Consider the following 24,168-nt stretch of genomic DNA (forward strand, 5'->3'; position numbering starts at 1 on the left):
CCTGGTGTATGTAAAAGGTAAAAGACTGCCCTATTCACTTCCAGTGCATCCCTAAAATCTAAATTTTTGTATAAGCAATTTGTAAAAGGGTAAGTTGATTGAGAGAGAGTTCCGCAGTTTTAACCCATTTGGCTATTCCCAAAAGGCAAATTTAGTTATTTCAACCAAATCGCTAGAGGGTGATTTGGTTAATTGTATACAGCTGAATTCATATTGCAGTTGAATTGCCTTCATGCAATTGTTCAGATTCTCCTTGTACGGACAGCGGAAACTGCACCTAAAACCCAAGACCTTTACATTTTGAAAGTAACAGGGATCCATTTGGGTCAATATTCTTTCCATTCAGTTGTTCGTGAATACACTGAGGAATTTTAATAACAGGATGCAGGAGAATTGAGCAGTTTGCATTCAGCTGAAGTTACAGAAACAAATTTATCATTTATTTATCAAAGAATTTTAGGTCAAGGTAACCGACTGGGTTAGCATAATCCCTGGTTTAGAGTATAAATCCATATGTAATAACATAATAAATAGTTTGAATGCTGGTTAATATAGAGCCCCTATTACAGCAGTGATTAAATGGACACTCTAAGCACCAAAACAACGTTAGCTTAATGAAGCAGTTTTGCTGTATAGATCATGCCCCTTTAGTCACTCTGCTCAATTCTCTGCCATTTAGGAGTTAAATCCCTTTTGTTTCTATTTATGAAACCCTATCCACACCCCCTGGCTGTGACTGACACAGCATGCATGAAAACAAAATGGTTTCATTTTTAATCCAATCTTACAGCAGCACAGTATGATCGATTAATTAATTTCCAGCAGGACCTTAACAGAGAAGGAGATAAGAGATTCTAAATTAAACAGAATGTGCCATAAAGTTTAAACATTAGATCTCTCTTCACAGGAAGTGTTTAGGAAGGCTGTGTAAGTCACATGCAGGGAGGTGGGACTAGGGTTGCATAAACAAAGAGATTTAATTCATAAATGGCAGAGATTTAAGCAGGGAGACTACAGGGATATGATCTGTACATCAAAAGCAAAACCACTTCACACAAAACAACACAATTGAAAACTATGTTGCATTTAAGGCTAATTTAAATGTAATAAAAACAGTTATGATAGCAAGTTATAGTTTTATATTTGCCAGGCCAGTGGCGGTCATTGCTTCCCTGTGACTTGTCATGCTGGTCAGACAGGATGAGAGGTGGGTTGTCCTTTGTACGTCTGACCTGAGCAGGTTCATTTGTGACATCAAGTATTGAAAAGTGTACTTTTTAGTGACTTAAACTCTAAATAGTTTCTTTCATACAGGAAAGTCATTTTGATTGGTTTAAAAAAAGCCAGACTTATGAGAGGACTGCGAAAATAAATAGATTTTGAAACCATTTTGCAGACCAAAGCATTCTAAAGCAAGCCACCAGCAGCTTAGATCCATCTGTCTGCAAATAAAGAAAAGATTTAATCCGAAGTCTGCACCTGAAATTCATTCAATAAAAAGATAACATATCTGATATAAGAAAAAGTCTTTATCTTAATTATTTTGTTTCTGCATTTCAGTATCAGGCAGACTGAACATTCATTTAGGTATAAAGACAAAATATAAAGTCACACATTTAAGACCCTTGGGCCACTCAGAAAAAGACAAAAATAATATATTTTCATTAACAGAAACATTTTCCTTTGTGAAAATAGGCAGTTTCAATTTCAGGGAAGGGTGGGGGACAGGGAGAAACTTAATAAGGAACAACAGAAAATGCCGGCAAAGAGGGTATCAAGAGGACAGGGTAAAGTCAATGAGGAGTATGAAGTATGGGGACTGGCTGCATATGTGGCAGCAACCTAACCCTACAATGACTGGGAAGGGGAGAACTCGCCAAGAAAAAAAAAAAAAAAAAAGAAGAAAAAAAAAAAAAGTATGGCTGGGCAGAGCTGGTTGGCTTAGTCTCTGAGAAAGGCCAGATGAGTGAGAGGGTCTACACATCACCTCCCGGTCAAGAGAAGAAGCATTTCATCCAGAGTTTAAATGTCAAACATTAAGGACTTCAGGTAAAGCCTACCAGTTTCCTTATGTATGGTGACAGAAAAAAAATAGGTTATGTCCAGCCAGCAGTGGTTGGGAACAATGTCTGAGTGAGTGGTGGATAATGGGAAAATATCAGAGACAGCAGCATGATGAAAAATATTCTAAAAGATGGGCAGGGATGTCAGAAAGAGCCGCGGACCAGCGGGGAATCGTTCAGAGCGGGTGTGTGAAAATGATAAAACTGATCAGAGGGCAATGGGAAAACAGGAAATCATTACAGTAAATAAGAAAGCTGTAGAAAACTCCCAGGCAGAACATCAATAAGTGCGTTACGTTAGGAAGAGACGTGCCTGATCTGCCAGGGCAGCTGTACACTTTGACATGAAAAATAAATGTTCATGCGGAAACGTTGCCTCTTCAGCTCAGGAACAAAAAAAACTGTACAATATAGTTTAAGTCACAATCCACAGCAAGGAGGGCCGCTTGCTACTACATCAGCAGTGCAACTCCCATAACTCTCAGTAATGGTCTGCCCACCTCAGCTGTTTAATATACAAGTGCTTTTATTGGAATGACGGGTGCGGTGCCATGCAAGAACTTTAAAACAGGCAACGCGTCCCCAGTGATTGGCTTCAAGTCCTCAATCGTGTTTTGGTCATGATGTGCAACAACTTAAGCCTTCCTTGGAGGAACCGTTGGCCCTTTAGGGTGAATGTGAGCTCCATCTGTAATATGATAAATGGAAAAATCAAACAGTAAATAACAAAGCACAAATTATATCACAAGCATCACGGTCTGCAACCGGTTCACTTCCGGCCTACTATGGGCCTATTTAACACACCCATAAATCCGCCAAGATATTCTTTAGCACATGATGTCTCTGCAGGCCTTTAAAGCCGTCCTTTTAGCTTGCTATTGTATCTAATGCACAGAAGAACATTAGGGTTCGATTTTATAGATTTTTTCAAATAATTTCAAATTTTCAAGATATATATATATATATACACACACACACACACACACACACATATATATATATATTATATATATATATATACATACACACACACACACACAAACAATACAAAAGATCCAGCGCACTCCCTTATCCACTAAACAGCAACTTTGGTGCTGACAGATTGTTAGTTTTAAAAACACCTAATCTAGTAAAAATAATAATGGGGGTTTAGTTACATAATATGATCATACATTGCATAAGCCTGCCACAACGTCAATGTATCCCATCTGTGGCAGGTCCTACTCTAACAGCCTCATGAGATACTTACTTGGGGGGGGGAATCCATCTGGGGTTCTCTGCAGTACAAGGCCACCAGAGTTGCTGTTTAGTGGATAAGGGAGTGCGCTAAATCTTTTTTAATTGTATAAATTGGAACCCTATTTATGTATGTACACACACACACACACACCTACCCTTTTAGGATATTTTTATATATATATATATATATATATATATATATATATTATAAAACTTTATTTAAAAATATTAAATGGACGTCTCAATTGGAACTATAGAGGTTTTATCAGAGCCTCTTGTATACAATGATAGTTTGCCGTTACCTGTCTGTGCGGGCTGTATGTGTGCTGGAAGGCCGGAGTGCGGGAGCGGTGAGGAATGATGATTGGAATTAGAGTGCAGACCACCCAGCAGATCTATGAAAAGAGAGATTGAGAGTGAAGGATAGTATTATGTGCGAGGGTTAGGGGGAGAGTGACAAAGGAGAATAAGAGGCGGGGGGAAATGTAAAGAAAGTAAAAATAACTGGAGAATAAAACAATGAAAAATGTATGATAAGGAATATTTAGGTGTAAATAGGAAAAGTGCCAAGGAAAAAAATATATATATCTAATATGAGAAAAAAATTTGAATGCCACTGCCTTTTTCTAGATTGTGAATGTAAGAGCCCTCACTAGAACGCTAACTGTACAGATATGTTTATATACATGGGGCAGAACACTTACTCCGAGGCAGTCCGTGGTGAAAAGTCCCTGGGGCCGGCCCAGTCACTATAGCGTCTTTAGAGGCAGACACCTTAGGATCTGCTGTGAAAGATATAACATGGAGCGGAAACGTGTGAATGGGGGAGAGGATTCCCAAGGAAGTTGGGGTGGGCAGTTTTCCACTGTTTGGTTTATATGATGGAGTCAGCACAGTCAGTGATGGCGATGATGTGAGAAGGGCAGGTCCTGCGCTGCATTTTGTAGGCTGCCGGGAAAATAGATAGATGATCAATACAGCGTTTCAGTAAATACACAATAAAACAACTTATCCCTAAATGCTCGAGGCAGAGTCGCAGTGGGTATAACGGCAAGTTGTTGTTGAAATTCCGCCAAAAATGTACAAAAGTAGGAGGCTGCAAAGATCCAGCTGCTTCAAACTCAACTACAAATGACCCTTGAGGATTGTGACCAATCTCCTGGTATTAGTTCATGCAAAGGGCAAGCTTCTCATCAACGGTATATATCATGGCAGTACCATGTGGCTAAAATACGAAGATGTAGAGGGTATTGCAGTAAACATTACTGTTGAAACTGCTATTGAAACAAATTATGATGTGATGATGTCCATTTCATACTTACAGTCATGTTAGAGGGAGACATTGCGTTTCCTCCAACACCAGCAACCATAGAAGAGGTCAGTAGCTTGGCGACGCCTTGAGTCCCTCCCCCGGTGTCTTGAGGCGCCACCAAAGTCAGCTTCTGAGGAGGGACAGTGGGCTTCTTTATAGGAATAGTGATGGGATTCCGAACAAGAGTTTGAGGAGACTGAATGATGGTGGTAGAAGAGCTGGCCGTTTGACTACCAGTGCTGCCTGAATTACTATTTGGGGGTATCGGGTGTCTCGGCACTGGAGGTCTATATATCTGCTGGCCAGAGATGCTGTTGTTGCCTGTATGCTTGCCCACAACAACTGGAGATATGATGGGTTTGAGGGTTGTAGATGAGGACGTTGGGTTAAATCCTTGGGGTTTAGGGGACTTGGTTTGAGGTGTGGCAGGTCGTTGTGGAGGTGAAGGAGCTAAAGTTTTTGGGCTTGCAGCTTGGGTTGGGTGTGTGAAGTTTCCTTTGCTATGCTGGTTGCTTATTTGATAAAGTTTCACAGAGGGCTGCAATGATGCATTTATTATTGTGGGAGTCTTGTTTGTCCCCTGGTGATGGTGTTGCTTAAGCTTCCCCTGTTGGACGTCGGATGAAATCTTGGTGCTGTGACTAGAGGCTGTCAATTTTTTCTCTGGTCCTAAAAGGAGAGGCTGGTCAACTGAGTACCCACGTGATGGTAGTGGAGTATTGCTGGCGACAGATGGAGAAGACTGAGGAAGGCACAGTTTCCTCTTTTCCTCCATCCCAGTGCTTTTTACGGATGTGACAGATCTGCTGGTGGGAAAGTCAAAACCAAGACCTGCAGATCGATTTGAGAGAGCAGTCAAGTGCTCTGACACTCCCTCTAATGAAGGTGGATTATGGATAAGATCTTCATCCAAAGAGTTATCCTGGTTAAGAGTAGATATGGAAGAGACTCCTGGCTGAGAAAGGGACACTGTGGATGTGAGAACCGAAGATTCCTTAGTGGGGGTGGATGAAGAAACAACGGAGGGTCCTTGGGCCTCAGACTGGGGGGATATGACTTTCTTGTCATGCTTGGTAGAAGTTTCCTAAGAAAAAAAAAAAAGAGAATGTGTGTGAGTATAGAAATAGAACTACATGGTCAACATACATGATAACTATTAATAGAGAAGAAAGGAAGAAGTATGGCCAGAAACAAAAACCATAGAGGCAAGAGATCACAGGATCTCCAATAAACTTTATGTTGTGCAGTCCAAGAGGTTATTAAAGCTCAAAGAATAAACCACACGCACTGTACCTTGGTTTTGACCTTTGGTGAAACCAGAGCTCTGTTCTTGGCCCTATTGGAAGAAAGAAATCATTGTAAATAAAACAGATGACATATTGCGGAGAGAATGGTGAAAGTAATTATTGTAAAGTGCAAGTATCATATATTCTAGAACAGAAAAAAAAAAAAAAAACCAATATAAATACAGATGAACAAGCAGAATACAAAGGACCACACACTTATTAAAATAATTGACTGATCAAGCCAGTAATTTCCTTATCCAAAAGCATCTAATTGTGATTCTGTCTCCTGATCTGGACAGCAGTTTGCACCATGCTCACTTGCATTACTATGTAATAGTCCACAAAACCTCTACTTGGAACATATCCCTACCATAACTCCCTCTGTTATCCCTCAAGGACACATTAAAGCTCAGGTGGTCCCTGGGCAAAGCATGGACTAGTTTGTTCCCTTTGAATAATTCCAAAATTAAGAAGGCTATTACTGTCATTATAACCAGCACAGGGCTCCAAAGCAATAAAACACACATTATTGTGCAGTGTGTGTGTGTATCACAGAGCTCCAAAGCACAACTCACAGTATTGTTTGATGTGCAGGAGGGTATCACAAAGCTCCACGCCAATAAAACTCTCTGTATTGTGTTTTGTGACTAGATCTTTATTAATCCCCTAAATTTCACAGATGCGTTTTAAAAAACAATGCCAAAGCTGGGATCCCCTGTGATAGCTGAAATAGCCGATCTGAAGGGTTGAGAAAGCATCTTTATCTTGTCCAAGAGGCTTATCTCAGAAATAGAGGGAGCCAGTAAGGATGAGTGTGTGTGTGTAGTAAATAGAGTAAGCACAACTGAGCAGCAGCTTGTTCTATACTCACATGATGGAGGAGAGCTGTGGATAAACACGTCTCGTCTCTTTAAATAGGGTTCTGGGAAAGAAACATTCAGAATGTTCAGAATACAAAAAAACAACACTATACATTATACTGAGCAACTCAACAAGCGCTCAATGTGAGGACGAATGACTGCCAGTAAAGCCAGATACGATGACCAGTGAGTAAGGACTGGATTATGGCCCAGATTCACTACTATAGTAAGTAAAGCCAGAGCCTAATCTGCTGAACAGTGTGCCTGATAATCAGACTTGTTGGCCAATATTAGGACAGAAATATGGTCCAGGGCAACAGTCAATTTCATAGCACATATACCATCATGTATTCAAGGTGAACAATGCTCAACATGGGTATATTTCTGCAAAAACACAACAAAATTGAAGGAAAGTAATCAGTAATACAAACAAAGCAAGCCTTGAGTAAACATGTCCATTAGGAAATTGAAGCAGAGCAGCAGATCCTATACAGCACATCGTGTGTTAATATCAGATCCATCCTGTTATTGGCTGCCTTGTCTGACCTGCTATTGGTGAGTGTGTCAGTCAGTCACTGAATTCTGCAATTTCCCAGGCTGCACTTCCAGAGCTGAGATTTACATTACTGCCTTAACACAGTGAGAGGTCTTCTTGCACTACCTCTGCAGCATGGTTTAACCTGTTTATATCAGGAACATGTCTCTTTTTGCATTTCATACCGGGCCTGCATCCAGCCTCTGGGCCACAGGGGTTTGACCTCGACATCCAGGAAGGATTTGAGATAATCTTCCAAAGTCAGCATGCTGTTTCCCTCCGACTCGAACATGTCCACCTTCAGACGGACCAGCTGGCACAGCAGCTGCCTGTATAAACATCACAGGGGGGGCAAGGAAGGGGTGTGAGATGTGGGCTTCCATTAAGATAGAATATGGTTAGATTATCCCTTCCCTTATTAAAAACACACAGATTAAAATGTTACACGCACATATAAGAACCAAATACCCAACTTCCCACATTTAACCCTTTGTGATTAGAGCTAGTATGATCGCCATGCTTCTTCGCCCTCTGATCAATCTTACCTGGCATCCTCTCTTCACTTATTGCCATGTTCTTTACCTCTGGTGTTTAATACTCTATTCCTCTAACACGGTTTGTTGTGGGTGGGTTTCTACTTGCTTTGTTTGTAGATTATTATATTATTGATAATAAAACAAACTGGGGGGTGGGGGTGATCTCCATGTTAACTAGGCACACACATATTTAGTTCCGTCAGTTTAAATTGTATTTTGATTCCTGGTAACTCTCAAACCCAAGCTATACAGAACCTGCTCGCTTTTACTAAGTGAATTACAAGGTTGGAAACGTTCTACTTTGCTTAACGTCTGCGAGGTGCATGACAACACACAAAAATCTACATGTTGTTCCTAACAGACGGGAGAGGTGACCGCAACGCATTACTCACCCCACAATACTACCATTATTTATTTAATGGGTCATACTAAGCACCATAACAATGTTGCGTGACAGCAAAGCTGAAGGTCCTTAGAACCCCGTTGGCCAACTTTCAGCCTGACAGCATCGCAGAACTGGAGCAGTTTGTAATAATCACACACAGCGTTTAATCTCGCTGCCGTAACTCTGTTATCACTTCTGCAGCAGTTGTGTGTTCCTATTGCACATCGAGCAGCTGGGCATGCAATGTAGAGAAAAACAAAAAAACCAACGGAGAATTTTATAAAAATAAAAGCACAACCTCTGGCTCAGTTTAAATATAATTTGGGCTGCACAAAGATCTAAGCAGTGACAGTTCTGTTTTAACACCACCTTAGTAACCCTTTCTGTGCGGTCATAAAGGACAATCAGAAAGATACCGCATACAATTCAGCCAGTCAGTGGCGCTAGGAGTTGTTGTTTAGCTAATTTTGGTTGAGAGTCCGTTTAATCTATAGATTGCTTCCTGTCTGACATTTCCAATATCTCCAAAGCTTAGCAATGCCACTGGACTCCCCGCTCATTGACCTTTCCCATCTCATCACCTGATCTCATCATTCCACTGGACTCCCCGCTCATTGACCTTTCCCAGTAACCTGCTCCCCCATCTCATCACCTGATCTCGTCATTCCACTGGAACTTCTTTCGAGGACCGGCTGACTTTTTGCTGCTTTTCTCCTCTTCTTCTTCCTCCTCTGATCCCGCCTTCTGCTCCTTCTCCTTGTCGTCTTCCAACATCCTTTAATCAAAAGAAAGTGTAAAACATTGTTCCATGATTATTGAAACATTCATTCTAGCTATGTTTAGCTCACAGTTAGAATCAGAATTTTACACCCGGAATCTTGCTCACTATGAAACCGCAATTTAACCTACAGGAAACAGAAGGGTGAAAGTGATTTTAAGTAGGTAGGAGTTTGAGCCTCTTCCTCTGGCATTTTTAATCCTGTATTTGGATAGTGTTTGCTTCCTTTAATGAATGAAATATGGGGTTAACTTCAGCCGAGAGACTGTTTAATTTTAGTACTAAGGGATAATCTGACAGCCCATTCTCTGGGATTTTGCACAATGTGCTCCACTCTATCTTTACTGTGCAGATCGTATTACTACTGTGAGGGACAGGTAAAAAAAAGGATAATGGTCATTGCACAGGTTTCCAGTGTTAGAATGTAACAGCCACATTCTACGTGTAATACTTTAATTACTTCAAATAGCTACAGATATCTGAAATCACAATAACTTGTATTTAGTAGTTGGGTTGTGGAAGTAGATTGGTGTTGCACTCTTCACTTCCTGCAGAAAATCAGAGGTCTAGAGCTGGGAGAAGCTAGAGGAAGTGCGCATAATACTGGTGAAAAAAATAAATTGTTCCCCAGCTTAAGTCATCCATGTTCTTTAAAAATGCATGAAATCCTAACAAAATCAGAATTAGAAGCTGCTTTATAGCTTGAGGAAACTCATGACCTGGAGAAGCAGAGTTCCAAGTATATGTCACTGCTGGAACTGGAAGCCTATGTATGTGCCACAGGCCAGCCCTGACTTACTTGGCATACTTGGCCTCATTGTGGACTTTGCACTCCTCGTGGTACTTGTTGATTTGTTCAGGCATGGCCTTTGCCACAGCCTCTTTCAATTTCCGCAGGGGTTCCCCAAGCCGACCGCCCTTGAAGGAGAAAGATCTGGGTTAAGACATTTGTACACAAGACACCTTGTCAAAGGGAAGGGGGGAAAAAAAGTCGGTCTAAACAAGGTCTGGTGGTATCGTTGCAATTAATCGTCCATACAGAGCTTGACAAATGTCAAATATCTTCATAATATACAACATGAAGGCAGAGTTCCTATTATCCGATCTGACAGGCAATGTGTAACTTAGATTATATTTAGACTACATGCGTTTATATTAAAGGGACACTCCAGACTCCCTCCCACACACACACACACACACACACACAATAGATGCACTGTGTAGGTTAGGTTACAGTTAGTTATACTGGGTGGGTTTATATTATTAAAGGGACACTCCAGGCTCCCACACACGTTAGATGCACTGTGTAGGTTAGGTTACAGTTAGTTATACTGGGTGGGTTTATATTAAAGGGACACTCCAGGCTCCCACACACGTTATGCGCACTGTGTAGGTTAGGTTACAGTTAGTTATACTGGGTGGGTTTATATTATTAAAGGGACACTCCAGGCTCCCACACATGTTAGGTGCACTGTGTAGGTTAGGTTACAGTTAGTTATACTGGGTGGGTTTATATTAAAGGGACACTCCAGGCTCCCATACAAGTTAGGTTACAGTTAGTTATATTGGGTGGGTTTATATTAAAGGGACACTCCAGACTCTCCCACACACACACACACACACACACGTTAGAAGCACTGTGTAGGTTAGGTTACAGTTAGTTATACTGGGTGGGTTTATATTAAAGGGACACTCCAGGCTCCCATACAAGTTAGGTTACAGTTAGTTATATTGGGTGGGTTTATATTAAAGGGACACTCCAGGCTCCCACAAATGTTAGGTGCACTGTGTAGGTGAGGTTACAGCTAGTTATACTGGGTGGGTTAAATGTAATCTAAATTACCATAACTCACCTGTTTGTGCAGATGAAGGCGACTGGCCCATTTTACCAGTGTGTCCTTACTACAGGGGAGAATGGAGGACAGGTGGGTGAATACCGAGGAGCGCAGCGAGGAGCTGAGATCTCGTGATAAGAGGTAAATACTGCAGGAAAGAAGTGGGGTAACAAATCGTGCAGTTAGAGGAAAGAATGTGCATAAAAAAAAAAAAACAATCTGGGTACAAGCACAGAAGAGGAACACAGCACTGGCTCTCTAAACTACATAGTTACTTTGGCTGAAAAGAGACATGTGTGCATCAAGTTCAGCCTTCCTCACATTTGTTTTTTTTGCTGTTGATCCAAAAGAAGGCCAATAACCCAGCTTAAAGCACTTCCAATTTTGCAACAAACTAGGAAAAAATCCTTCTTGACCCCAGAATGGCAGTCAGATGTCTCCTTGGATCAAGAAGCTATTACCCTACAATTGAAAAATTATATCCATGAATATTATGTTTTGGCAAGTATGTATCTAGTTGCCGTTTAAACATCTATACAGACTCTGATAAAACCACCTCTTCGGGCTGAGAATCCCACATCCTTATTGTTCTTACAGTAAAAAAAATAAATTAAAAACATTCCTTTGCCTTAGACTAAATCTCCTTTCTTCCAGTCTAAAAGCATGTCCTATATATAGTCCTGTTTGTGAATAGATTTCCAAACAATGTTGATCCAAAAGAAGGCAAAAAACCCAGTTTGAAGCACTTCCAATTTGGCAAAAAACTAGGAACAAAATGCCTTCTTGACCCCAGAATGGCAGTCACATTTATCCTTGGATCAAGCAGCTATTACCCTTAAATTGAAAAATTATATCCATGAATATTATATTCTAAAACTTTCTTCCAGTCTAAAAGCATGTCCTATATATAGTCCTGTTTATGACTATTTCCAGACAATGGTTTGTATTGGCTTCAGAAAATTTTGTATAATGCTATCAAAGCCCCTCAGAGGCACAGTTTTTCTAAACTAAAGAGGTTTAAATTTGTTAACCTTTCTTCATAGCTAAAATGTTCGATTCCTTTTATTAATTTTGTAGCCCATCTGACTTTTTCCAGTGCCATGATATCCTTCTTTAGAACAGGTGCCCAAAATTGCACAGCATATTCAAGCTGTGGTCTTACCAGCGATTTATAAAGGGGCAAAATTATATTCTAATCCTGAGAATTAATGCCCCTATTTATACATGACAAAACCGTACTGGCCTTAGCTACTGCTGATTGACATTGCACATTGTTGCCTAGTTTGTTGTCTATTACAATTCCCAAATCCTCCTCATGTGTTGTTATCCCTAATTTGCTTCCATTAAGGGTATAAGTTGCTTGTGCATTCTTCACCCCAAAGTGCATCCCTCTACAGCAAAGCCATATCCTGCTCACATTTTATTACTTTATAGAGTTTTGTGTCATCTGTAAACACTGGAACATGACTTTAAATTAAGATTTTAAGATCAATTATAAATATGTTGAATAGAAGCGGTCCTAAAACAGAACCCTAAAAGGGATACCACTTTTGTCCAGCTTGACAATTTTCTATTAATGACAACTCACTATCGTCTATTTTTAAGGCAATGTTCTACCCAAGAACAAGAATTTTCATCTAGACCAATTTCTTTTAGTTTGAACACAAACCTATTGAGAAGAACTGTATCGAACGCCTTGGAAAAATCCAAGTAGATCACATCCACTACAACACCACGATCTATACTTCTACTTACTTCTTCATAGAATGCAATTAGGTTAGTTGACCTATGTTTCACATAACCATGCTGGCTTTTGCTGATAATGTTCGGTTTAATGAATTCCTGAATATTATCCCTTAATAACCTTTCAAATACTTTCCCAGTCTCAGAAGTTGAGCTCACAGGTCTATAATTTTTAGGCAAGGATTTTGAACCCTTTTTGAATATAGGAACTGCCTTCCTCCAATCATCCAGTACTACAGCAATGTGCTATCTGTACGCTGAGATTGTTCAGTCAGAGTGACCTTGTGAGGCTGGGCGCCCACACGCTGTCTGTCTGTAAACTGATAAACAGAGAGATACTTACTCTAGGAGAGCGCTGTTCATCTCCTGGGTAAAAAGGATCGTTTTCTTATCACTCCCAGACGCCCGGACACCCTGGAACAAGAATGACACAACAGCTGCTGAAATGGCCACAAACAGGCAACTGTTTACCAGAAACATTTGGGGAAGGGGTATTCTAAGTATATATTACAAGTTTGCAAAACTAATGGAACAGGGTCCTTTGCAGTGGCAGGCAGCAGCGGCCATGCTGCTTCTAACAATTCCAGCCAACAGGCCTACCTGGAACAAAAACTACCATGATGCTTTGCTGGCCTATTTGGAACAGTAATTCCCACAATGCTTTGCCAGCCTCGAGGCTTAGAATAAATTTCCAAGATACCAGCCTGCATGTTGTGACAATTACAAGGATGCTTTGTTAGTTTGTGGGCCTATACGTTGGCTATGCCAGGTCTGCAATGCATGCTGGAAATACCTTAGTAAGCTCTTTGATCCGCTTCTCTAGTGGAGGCGGCAGCCCATCAGGGATGGATGGTGGCTTTTTAAACTCCTCTTCAGTTGGCGGTGCTGCCTGCCCCTTGTTCGGTTTATCTGGCGGGATATTGAATATTTTGTCAAGGTCCTTCTCGCTCAAGGAATCTATGGCGGTGGCTACTTGCAGCAGCTCTGCATCGGACAGGCAGGACAGCAGTGGATCTGGGGCAGGCTCAGCCTCTTGGGGCGGTGTAGGTGGAAGAGGTGGTGGCGGTGCACTGGGGGCTGATTTCAGAGTGGAGGCCACAACGGGGGATGCTGGTTTCTTCTTGGCTTCTTTCTCTCTCTGGAATCTCACCAGCATCTCGTTAATCGTTGCAGGGCGACTCTTCTTCTTCTTGTCTTTAGTGCCATTGAGAGCGGTGAATCTAAACGGGACACAGAAAGTCAGACATAGAACAGTTTGCCTTTCCCACCGTTAAATAAAGCAATCTTTAGTTCTCCGATAATTAGTTAATATGCGCATACCATCAAAACTGAAAGGGTTACAGTGCAACATTTAACAATAATAATATATAGATTTACTAGACATTCATAATGATGTGGCCCATTTGTAAAAACTGCCCATGTTTATATTTACTGGTGCATTTCATAACAGTTCTTCACTGGACATTCTCTGATCACAAGTAAAAGAAAAACAGGGTGTAAACCGCGCCAAAAGATGCTCAACATGCATTTTTTTTGTATTCACTTTGAGCATCTTTTGGCGCGGTTTACCACCATGTTCTTCTTCTAATTTTGGTCACCTTAAGCAGGTATTGGGAATTGCTGGTTCACTGCTGCCCTTTATTTGGTTATTTTAGTGAGTGCCAAAACCCTGTTTTCTGATTCTCTGATCACAGGCTGCAAATTGTACTACCCAACATTCTTTCAGATTGTCTGGAAATACCGAGCAGCCACTTGAAATGCAGCTTTGCATTCAAACGTAACAGAAAAAAAATTCAAAAAAAAGTTAATGCCTGGAGCTCCATCAAACTGCGTCCACGTACCAGTTATTTAGCAGCATTGCTGATCTTTAGGGAAAATGTATTCCATATCAGACCTGGAAAGCTTTCCTGCACACACTGAAATCCAGCGAGCTATCTAGTGATGCTCTGATCGAGCCATTTCATAGACCCCGTCAACAAAACAACTTCTACTTTCGGCCCTTCATCAAAGGTGAGAGACATGTGGCTCGAACCAAACTGCATTAACTGCACCTTGGACGTAAATATCAACCCAAATCCGAGTAGCACCAAGTGCGTTTCTATAGCATGGTTTTATACATCGTCTGCAGATGATAGAACTGTAAGGAAACGCTTTCTAAGAGATAAGACCAGCAACTTTCAATATATATTAACAGGGAACATTTCAAATTTCAAATCTTACCCAGTTTTTGCATATTTATTTTTTTTGGACTTTTTTTCCTCTTCCCTTTTTTTCTTCTTCAGTTTTTCTCCTTTTTCTTTGATTTTCTGTTGGATAAAAGCAGGCATGACATGGAAATTAAGCAAAGAATACAGATCACACAGTCTGGTAAAACCGCAATGTTCCTTGTAAGAACCCCAATGCTCTAGTGTCCAGTGTCAGCCCTAGATGTCAGACTACTTTCTCATAATTCTTTACCAGTTAATAATAGTTAGAGCAGCCGTAGCAGGACACCAGGGCCTTTAATACTAATAGAGTGAGTGAAAGCATTGCTATGCTCAGTGAGGGAGCCTTAGCCTCCAAAGCTCATGGACAAAAGGGTTTTTAATCAGTACAGGGTTTGTAATTGCATATGATATAGAATGATGGCATATAAATATTAGCAATGTTCAGATTTTTTATTTTATTTTTAAAAAAATGAAGGGGGATAATTTTTTTTAATCAAATATAATTAGTACTTAGCATTAAGAAACCGAAGAGACGCTACACATCTAAATATGTGATACAATCAGTTAAAACGAAATCTGGGGGTCTTGGAGGCATCTGCGGCATGACCCCCCACTCATCTACTGCTCACGGCAGAGAAACATACACATTACCATTATTAGGTTCATCCATATTTTGAATCCATTCCTTGGCTGAACGAGTCAGCTGACACACTCAGACAATAAAAACATGGAGGAAATTATTATGGCTATCGTAGAAGATGAAATTCTGCATTGTGCCCCTCTTATCATTCCTATTACACTGCTGTGTGATAACCTTGCCCACGCTGTCACACAGTTATAATAAAAGAAGTAACATCACAGACAGATAATTAACCTGACTCAACAAACAAAACTATGAAAAATAACCTCACTGAACCCACTCCAGTGGCAATGGGCGCTCAGCGGCACTGGGAAATACAGCTCTATTACAGAGAACAATCAATGCGTCCCACTGGGCACCAAGAAAACCCACTTACTCCCTAAAATAAGCTGCACTGACAAAGTATTGTCTTCTTCTGCCCTAAGCGCAGGATGTGGTTGAAGAGAATCCTACCTTGGAGGACTTCTTCTTCTCGTGGACTACGTCATCTTCAGATTCTGAGGCTTGCCTGAACTGCAGGGTCCCAGAATTGATGTAAAAACCTCCATATTTGGTGCTCAGAGACGCTGGCACCAGTTCATCATACTGAAAGGAGAGAAACGGGACTTGAATCAGTAAACGGTCTTCGCAAACCTTCACAGTCACAATTTCTGATTGTCTTTAAAACATTAGTAGACCAGGTGGAGACCAGGTGGAGATCCCCGAAAGGAAGTACCAGGACTCATTTAATGCATTTGAGGTAAAATACTTAACACTTTACGTAAATCAGGGAAGGGAACCTAACAGAAAGATGCCCAGTTGCTTTAGAACGTCCATGATGCTCTGCGAGGGTTTCTAGAAATTTTAATTCATTTATCAGAGTTCTTCTATAAAAAACATACAATGAACTACAACTGCAAACTCATGCCATCATGCACAACTGTGTTTCTGGAGAAAAAGGTGAAGATTACAGACTGGGAGGATGGGGCAGAAATATTCGGCTTACGGAACAAACCTAATTATTACATGTAAAACGAATACTATAAAATAAAAAATGTTAAAGGTGCAATCCAACCATCATACCTACTGAGGTCTGCTGTAGTGGTTATGATGCTTAGTGAACCCTGTCCCGGTTACCCGGTAATGGGGCAAGCAGTGTAGCAATAGCTGCTTACCTGGGTTCCCATCGAGCTCCAAGGCTCCTAGCTCCTGTGCAGACAAGCTTCTGCAGAAGCAATCAAGTCACATTTATTGGCTGAGAACATCGGCTGGCCAGTCTGAGACAATAAATGGCACACTATGCATGACAATTTGCACAGAATAGACGTTAGCCAGCTAATTATTCTGCTTGTTCTGGGCTACCTAATGTTCCAATAATGCTGCAGGAGGCGGAGTTACGCCTCCGGCAGCTAGAAACGTAAACTCTGTATGTGAAATGTTACACATACAGACTCCAGGCACCATCACCACTTCAATCACTAAAATGGTGCTTGGAATAACCCTTCAATAAATATAATCAGACGAGAGCGAGTAAGGCAATAAGTGTAATTGACCTAACACAAAAGCCACCATATTGAGGCATATAGCCCGTTTAAGACAGATTTTTTTGGGACACTTCAAACTTCATCAGCAAGGGAGGGAACTATCCTGCTATCGGCACTTACCGCTTCAGAGTTGTCAATAAAGGAATCTGACTCGTCATAACCATAGCCCATATCGATCAGGTCCTGCATGCGGTCCCTACGTCTCTTCTTGCTACCCTGCAACACAGACAGGACATGTCCTTACAAAGCACATCTGCAGTCACACGACCATGCAGAGGCTCCCCGTTTTTTTTTTTCACTGAGCCCTGAAAGTGTTCATGCCAAGCAGAGTAGAACTCAAGACAAATATAACAGCATCCCACGTTAACGATACACGTCTCCAGCACAGTCATTACCCTAATGGATGACAAATCAAACACATAGCCCTGTCAGACAGCTGCTAAACAATGCATGCGCTATTTGACAGTGCGAGCATGCTACACCAAGCAATGCATTGTGGGATATACTGCGAATAATTTGAGGGAAGACAGATGGAATCACAGACGCCATCATTCTATATGTGGCATCCATCTTGAAGAGGCAAAGTAATCTTCAGATTAAATGTAAAAGCAACAAAGTAATAAATGAATAAAATGGGTTTCATTTTAAGCACATTTTGAATTAATGTAGAATAGTTTTAGGGCAATATTGATGTTAGATTTTAAAATCATTCTTACTGAATCTCACAAATATTTAAATAAATCTTTTTTTTTTTCTTTCACTTAAACACTATCATTTTGACGTACTATGCCAACATAATAGCAGATTCCCTCCCAGCCTTTGTTTTAATGGATTTAGCTCTGCTTTTATCAGTGTAAGAAGAAGAAAACACATTATTTGTAACATTTTATGAAATCTGACAGCTGGAATGCATTAAAAGTCATTTTAAGATAATTTAGATAGGGCATTATGTTGAGTGCGCAGTCACTATCGCAGAAGCCTAATCACTAACTAATCATTAGCAACGGGCTGTGCTATAAAACACAATTATTTTTTCACATATTTTGCTAGCCTGTCATGGCAGACGTGGAGATCGGTTTGATCCCGAATGATGCGATGAAAAAAATAAAAATAAATAAAAAGCCAGTGCCTCTTTCAATTACACAAATTAAGGTGTTTTTTTTTGTTTTGTTTTTTAAAGGGTTTTTGCTAAACCATAAACAGTGGAGATAAAAAAAGAAAAAAAAAAAAAGAAAAAGTGAAATGTGAATAAATTCTAGGCCTAAATAGTTGATTGGAAGGAAAAAACAAAAAAAACTGATGTTTTTTTAAAAGCTATTTTTGGGTGAAATTTGCAATGTACGTGTTATTTCTCCAGATATCCGTTTAACCTCTTGGGAAACAACACATTGTGACTGTGATAACGAGGAGACCTGAAACAGTTCATTTAATACCATTTTATTTTCCCTGATGGAACTATATACCCACCATGTAGAGGTTCTATTTGAGAAGTGTCATGGGAACTTCTTTGCGGTAATGTAATCCTCCTTCGGGTCCCTTCCCCATGTACAATTACAGACACAGGGAGTAAACTCTCCTCTGTGCCAGAGATATCCCCAAATAAACATCTATCAGCATATCAGGAGTCAAGAAGGCAACGTAGCTAAAAGTCTGTGAAATGCAGTATGGTCCAACGCGCACTAAACAAACAATATCACTTTCAGGCTTATGCTCATCACAAACAAGGCCCTAGTGTTTGCTTAAGCTTTTTTCATATTTAACTCTTTAGGTTTACAGGTAATGAAAGATTATGTATACAAGTACGACCTTACGCAATACGGGGTTTTATGTGCGAGAAGCATTTATAGATGGAGTGGTTATAAATCTAAATTGAATAAATAAATGCACCCCCTTGACATATAGATATAGTTCTGCAAATATCTTTAATCAACACACATCACGATCATAAAACCTATATATGAAGTAATTTAGTAGGAAAACGCTACACAGTGTCCTATACTTGACCGATTTAAAGGTGACCGTTTAATACAGTTGTGTATAAAATATCAATTCAAGAGGTTTTGTCTGAAATGTTCCAATGTTGTCTGAGCAATGTCGCAAGGCTTATAAAAGCAGCATAAATAGACAGCGACATGAAATTCTGCAATAGGGTCAGTAGGTACCTGCACACCAGATGTGGCAAACTTCAATGCCCATCATTCCAAGCCATCTGAGAGTGATGGGAATAAGTATGCACAGCCTCCCAGAGGGTTGTACAAGACTAGCCCCCCTCCCCACCAGATTGATTTGAAAGCAGACATTATAAAAGCAGCACAATTACAGCGTTGCTATAGTGACGCTCAACATTTTAAAGGTGAAATTTAAACATGAAATCGGTGGGCCAATCCAAGTGCTACATACAGATATAATGTTCTTTCTGAAATGTAGGGTAATACTATAGAAATTCACACATAAGCAAGTTCTGTAAGAAGGATTTGTTCGGGATTCATGGGTAAAATGTTAATTTAGTGGCTCACAATCTACGTTCAATACTTAAGTGACTGTAAAAGGTGCAATGGATTCAATATCACATTCAAACAATTCGTGATGGGGAAGACTGCATTGTTAGACACTTACATATTTTTCCTCAAATTTCTTTGCAATGTTTGCAATCTCTTTCTTCTGCGCCTCTTCATCGTCAAAAATATTCACAGATTTCTTTTTGGTCCGAGAAGACAGAGAACAGAGTTTGATAAGTTTGATAGTCTTAGATGATTTACAAAGAGACAGAGTATTAATATACAGCACAGTTTCATTGGGTATATTATACTTTCTAATACAAGTCAAGTCTTACACTATCAGTCAAGTGTAAGCCTACAAGTTACGGGAGAATGGAAATCTCCTTTTACGTATGGCCCTCCCTGCAAACAACTCTGTATAAATCAAACAATTCCCAGTATGCTGTGTGTTCTAATAATATTTGTAAAGCCACCTGCAGACTTTATATTTGTAGACTTAAAGGGACACTATATTCACCAAAACAACTTTAGCTTAATGAAGCTGTAAAAATCATGCCCTGCAGTCTAACAGCTAAATGTCGTGCCATTTAGGCATTAAATCACTTTGGACAGCGCTACAGAATTTTCTGGCGCTATATAAATAATAATAATAATAAATGCAACAGTAGTCACACCTCCTGCATGTGACTCACACAGCCTTCCTAAACACTTCCTGTAAAGACAGATCTAAAGTTTAAACATTAGAAATGAATCTAGAATTTCTCATCTCCTACTCTGTTAATAACCTTCTAGAACCTGCAGGACTCCAGTGTGCGATTAAAGGGGACACTAGTCACCAAAGCAATGTTAGCTCAATAAAGCAGTTTTGGTGTATAGATCATGTCCCTGCAGTATAACTGCTCAGTTATCTGCCATTTAGGAGTTAAATTACTTTGTTTATGCAGCCCTAGTCACACCTCCCCTAGATGTGGCTTACACAGTCTTCCCAAACATTTGCTCTAAAGCGTCATCTAATGTTTACACTTCCTTTATTGCAAATTCTGCTTAATTTAGCATTTTTTATCTCCTACTGTTAATAGTTTGCTAGACCCTGCAGAAGCCTCCGGTATGCAATTAAAGTTCAATTTACAGAGCAGGGAATATAAACTTTTTTTTTTTTTTAAATTCTTTATTTGTTGCAAGGCAAGGCACCAAAAAGCATAACAGTAGTGAAATACAATACAAATGTACATCAATATAAGGGCATGTCGTAATGATATGGTACTGAAATAGGCAAGTAGTCGGAGGAACGGTCAACTGCAGGAAAGTCCATCAAACATCTTGTTACAATAGTGAGTGCCTTTAAATCCATGGTGTCTTGCCGAGATTTTTTTTTTTTTTTTTCATATATATTCTTTGTCGTACATTTGACAAAGTTCACATGGACATGAATGTTGCACAAAAGGTACTGTGTGGGCTTATGCAAAAGCCAAGGTGTAACCATTTCAAAAAGAAAAAACATTGTAATACTGAGAGGCATATATTAGTAGAGTAGTTATCTGGTGTTGCAGCGTTATGTTTTCTCAAGGGGTTCTGTCCAGACAAATTTTTAAACATTTTGAGCGAACAAAAAACAACAATAAGTATGAACAAGCTTATATGTACAGTTAGATTTCCTTGTTGCGGTACAAGGAACAGTAAATAAAACGTAAAGGATGTTGGGGGGTGAAGCCCATTTCGAGAATGGGGTGTACTTCGGGGACTCCCTACTTTGGAGTCTCCTGTGGGGTCGTCGGGGGGGGGGGGGGGGGGGGGGGGGATAGGCGTCCCTGACCTGTAGGTTGTGGATTTTGTTAGTGTTGACTCAAAATGTGGGTCTACATTCAAGAACAACCAGGTCGTATGATTGTACAAAAGTAGGGGAGCGAGTTGACTAGTCTTACTGTATAGTGTTTAATTTTTTAATAACCATAGGTACATCCCCTAAATGGCGGTGGTAGGTTCCATGAGCCACAGGTCCCATATTTTATCACAGTGAGTTACGGTGTCATGAATGAGTGCTGATAGATTGTCCATGGATCTGGCTTCGTTCATTTTTTTTTTTATGTCGGTGAGTGATGGGGTTGTGGGTGCACCCCAGTGGGAGGCTATGGCTCTCCTAGTGGCTAAGGCTAGTTTGGCCAGTAGTTTGTTATGAGCTCGTGGTGTGCCCTCTAGTGGTTTGGATAGTAGCCACAGCCACGGGTCTCTTGGGATGGTGTCGTGTAGGACTCTTGAGGCCAGGGCCACTATGTCAGTCCAGATTTGTGCGATGTATGGGCATTCCCACCACATGTGATAGTACGTTCCTTGTTGGCCGCACCCCTTCCAGCATCTATCTGATGTGGAGAGTCCCATTTGTTTGTGTTTTAGCGGTGTGTGGTACCAGCGCATCATGGTTTTGTATGCCTGTTCTTTATGTGTTACACATATTGTTACTGTCGCTGTGGCTTCCCATATAGCGTTCCAGTCTGTGGGATCTGTGGGTGGTCCCAGATCCCTTTCCCATGCTATGACATACCCTGGTGGTCGGGTCCTTGTCGTTTTGAGCAGTTGTGTGTATGTTGTGGAGATCTGGCTTTTTTGTATGGGGGCATGGATACACGCCTGTTCGAAGGCTGTGAGGGGTGTAAGTCCAGCTTGTTTATATGAGGGGGTGTCTAGGAGGTTTTTGATTTGCAGGTAGCGGAAGAAGTCGTGTGTGGTGAGTGGTCTGGTTTGAGGTAAGTCTGCGAATGCAATGATTTTTTGGTTCCGAAAGAATTGGTGTGTTCTGACAAGGTTATTGTCTTCGTAGTGAGCGAAGTCTTTTGGGGTCATGCCCGGTATGAAGTGTTCGTTTCTCAGGATTGGTGTCAGGGGCGAGGGGTTCGTTGTGAGTGCATGTTTTACAGAGAGTTTGTTCCAGAGTGAAATGGAGGTGTCAAGTGCTGGTGTGGTGGGTGGGGGTCGTGGTCTTGCTTGTTTTGGGACCCATATATAGAGGGAGGAGAAGTCTTGGCCAAACAGGTTATGTTCAAGGTCTACCCATCTTTTCATCCCTATGGGGGCGTGTAGTGCCTTGATCTGTGCAAGTTGTGCTGCATGGAAATAATGGAGAAAGTGGGGTAGGCCTAGTCCTCCGGATCGTGTCGGGAGGTAGAGAATGTCTCTTCGTATCCTGGCTCGCTTATTGGCCCAGATGAAGCGATCTATTTGCGTTTGTAATAGTTTAAAGTCTTTTGTGACTACTTGAACTGGTAGCGTCTGGTATAAGTATAAAAACCTCGGTAGGAGGTTCATTTTTATACATGCTACCCTTCCTAGCCAAGAGATAGAGTGGGATTCCCATGACTTCAGGTCGGCCGTCGCTTTTAGCAGTAGGGGGGAATAATTGAGTCGGTATGTCTGGGAGACATCTATAGGTAAGTCGACACCTAGATAGTGTATGTGCGTGGTGTTGTAGCGGAATGGGTATGTTATTTTTAGAGTGTCTAGCTCCTCCTGGGGTATTTGTACTGGGAGTGCTTCCGTTTTGTCTAGGTTAAGGCGATAGCCTGAGACCTGTGCGTATTCATGTATGGTGTGTAGTAGGGGTGGGAGTGAGTTTGTCGGGTCTGTGATGGAGAGGAGTAGGTCGTCTGCATAGCCTGCCACTTTATAGTCTTCGTCTCTGATGTGTACTCCCTTTATTGTTGGGTCTAGGCGTATGGCCTGGAGTAGGGGTTCTAATGAAAGGGCGAACAGGAGTGGGGAGAGGGGGCAGCCCTGCCTCGTCCCGTTGAAGATGCGAAAAGAGGGGGGTTGGGCATTTGGGATGAGGAGGTTTGCTACCGGTGCGGAATATAGAGTGTTGAGCGCATTCAAGATTGGGTCTGGGAACCGGAATTTGTGCAGGGTGGCGAAAAGGAAAGGCCATAGTAGTCGGTCAAATGCCTTTTCGGCATCTAGGGATAGGAATAGGGTGGGGATTCGTCTGTGTGAGGTCGTCCATAGGAGGTCGAAGGTCCGTCTTGTGTTGTCGTACGCCTGTCTAAAGGGTATGAAGCCCACTTGGTCAGGGTGTATAAGTTTGTGTATGTGGGGGTTTATCCTGTCTGCGAGTAGTTTGGTCAGTAGTTTTAAGTCAACGTTAAGTAAGGAGATCGGTCTGTAGTGGCCTGGGTCTAGGTGGGTTTTATTTGGTTTGGGAAGGAGGCACACGTTTGCTCTTAGGATGTCGGGAGGTATGGGGTTCCCCTGTAGTATTGCGTTAAAGAGGTTGCAAAGGTGGGGGAGGAGGATGGCAGGGAAGGTTTTGTAATATAGTCCCGTGAAGCCATCTGGGCCCGGGCTTTTGTTGGGTTTAGTGTTTTTGATAGCCTTGGCGATTTCTTCGACGGTGACTGGCTGTCCAATTTTGGATATTGCTTCCGTTTTTAAGGCTGGTAAGGGTATCTTCTGTAGGTATTCGGTTATGGTTTGTTTAGTTAGTTCGGGATTTAGTCGGGTGTTGGGGCTGTGGTCGTATAATGTGGAAAAGTATTTTTGGAAGACCTCCCCAATTTTAAATGGCGTGTGGTGTTTGGTGCCGTCCGGTGATAGTATTGAGTCTATTTGTTTTCGGTCCGCCCTATTTCTCAGTTTCCTGGCTAATAGGGTGTCGGCCTTATTAGATTTTTCATAGTAGGTCTGTCTTGTCCATTGCATGGCTTTGTGTGTGTCTCTGGTCATGAAGTTCTTAATTTCGGT

General features: G+C 41.1%; 1 protein-coding gene across 4 annotated transcripts in view; it reads right to left on the reverse strand.

Moving 5' to 3' along the window:
- Window positions 1-1,511: 1,511 nt before the first annotated feature.
- The window catches only part of UBN1 (ubinuclein 1), a 40,631-nt gene continuing 17,974 nt past the window's right edge, over window positions 1,512-24,168 (reverse strand). For 2 of the 4 annotated variants that reach the window (XM_063430748.1, XM_063430751.1), the window contains exons 3-18: window positions 19,559-19,639; window positions 17,063-17,158; window positions 15,873-16,004; window positions 14,793-14,878; window positions 13,366-13,792; window positions 12,916-12,986; window positions 10,848-10,977; window positions 9,794-9,912; window positions 8,869-8,991; window positions 7,481-7,624; window positions 6,772-6,822; window positions 5,908-5,950; window positions 4,625-5,698; window positions 4,007-4,250; window positions 3,605-3,697; window positions 1,512-2,751 (exon numbers count right to left, since the gene is read on the reverse strand). In XM_063430748.1, the coding sequence (XP_063286818.1) occupies window positions 2,699-2,751; window positions 3,605-3,697; window positions 4,007-4,250; window positions 4,625-5,698; window positions 5,908-5,950; window positions 6,772-6,822; window positions 7,481-7,624; window positions 8,869-8,991; window positions 9,794-9,912; window positions 10,848-10,977; window positions 12,916-12,986; window positions 13,366-13,792; window positions 14,793-14,878; window positions 15,873-16,004; window positions 17,063-17,158; window positions 19,559-19,639 (2,967 nt within the window). In that variant the 3' untranslated portion in view covers window positions 1,512-2,698. The remainder of the gene's footprint in view (window positions 2,752-3,604; window positions 3,698-4,006; window positions 4,251-4,624; window positions 5,699-5,907; window positions 5,951-6,771; window positions 6,823-7,480; window positions 7,625-8,868; window positions 8,992-9,793; window positions 9,913-10,847; window positions 10,978-12,915; window positions 12,987-13,365; window positions 13,793-14,792; window positions 14,879-15,872; window positions 16,005-17,062; window positions 17,159-19,558; window positions 19,640-24,168) is intronic. The other 2 variants (XM_063430749.1, XM_063430750.1) reach the window with 2 other exon arrangements.

The sequence above is a fragment of the Pelobates fuscus genome, chromosome 8, assembly GCF_036172605.1.
Source record: "Pelobates fuscus isolate aPelFus1 chromosome 8, aPelFus1.pri, whole genome shotgun sequence".
NCBI lineage: Eukaryota > Metazoa > Chordata > Amphibia > Anura > Pelobatidae > Pelobates > Pelobates fuscus.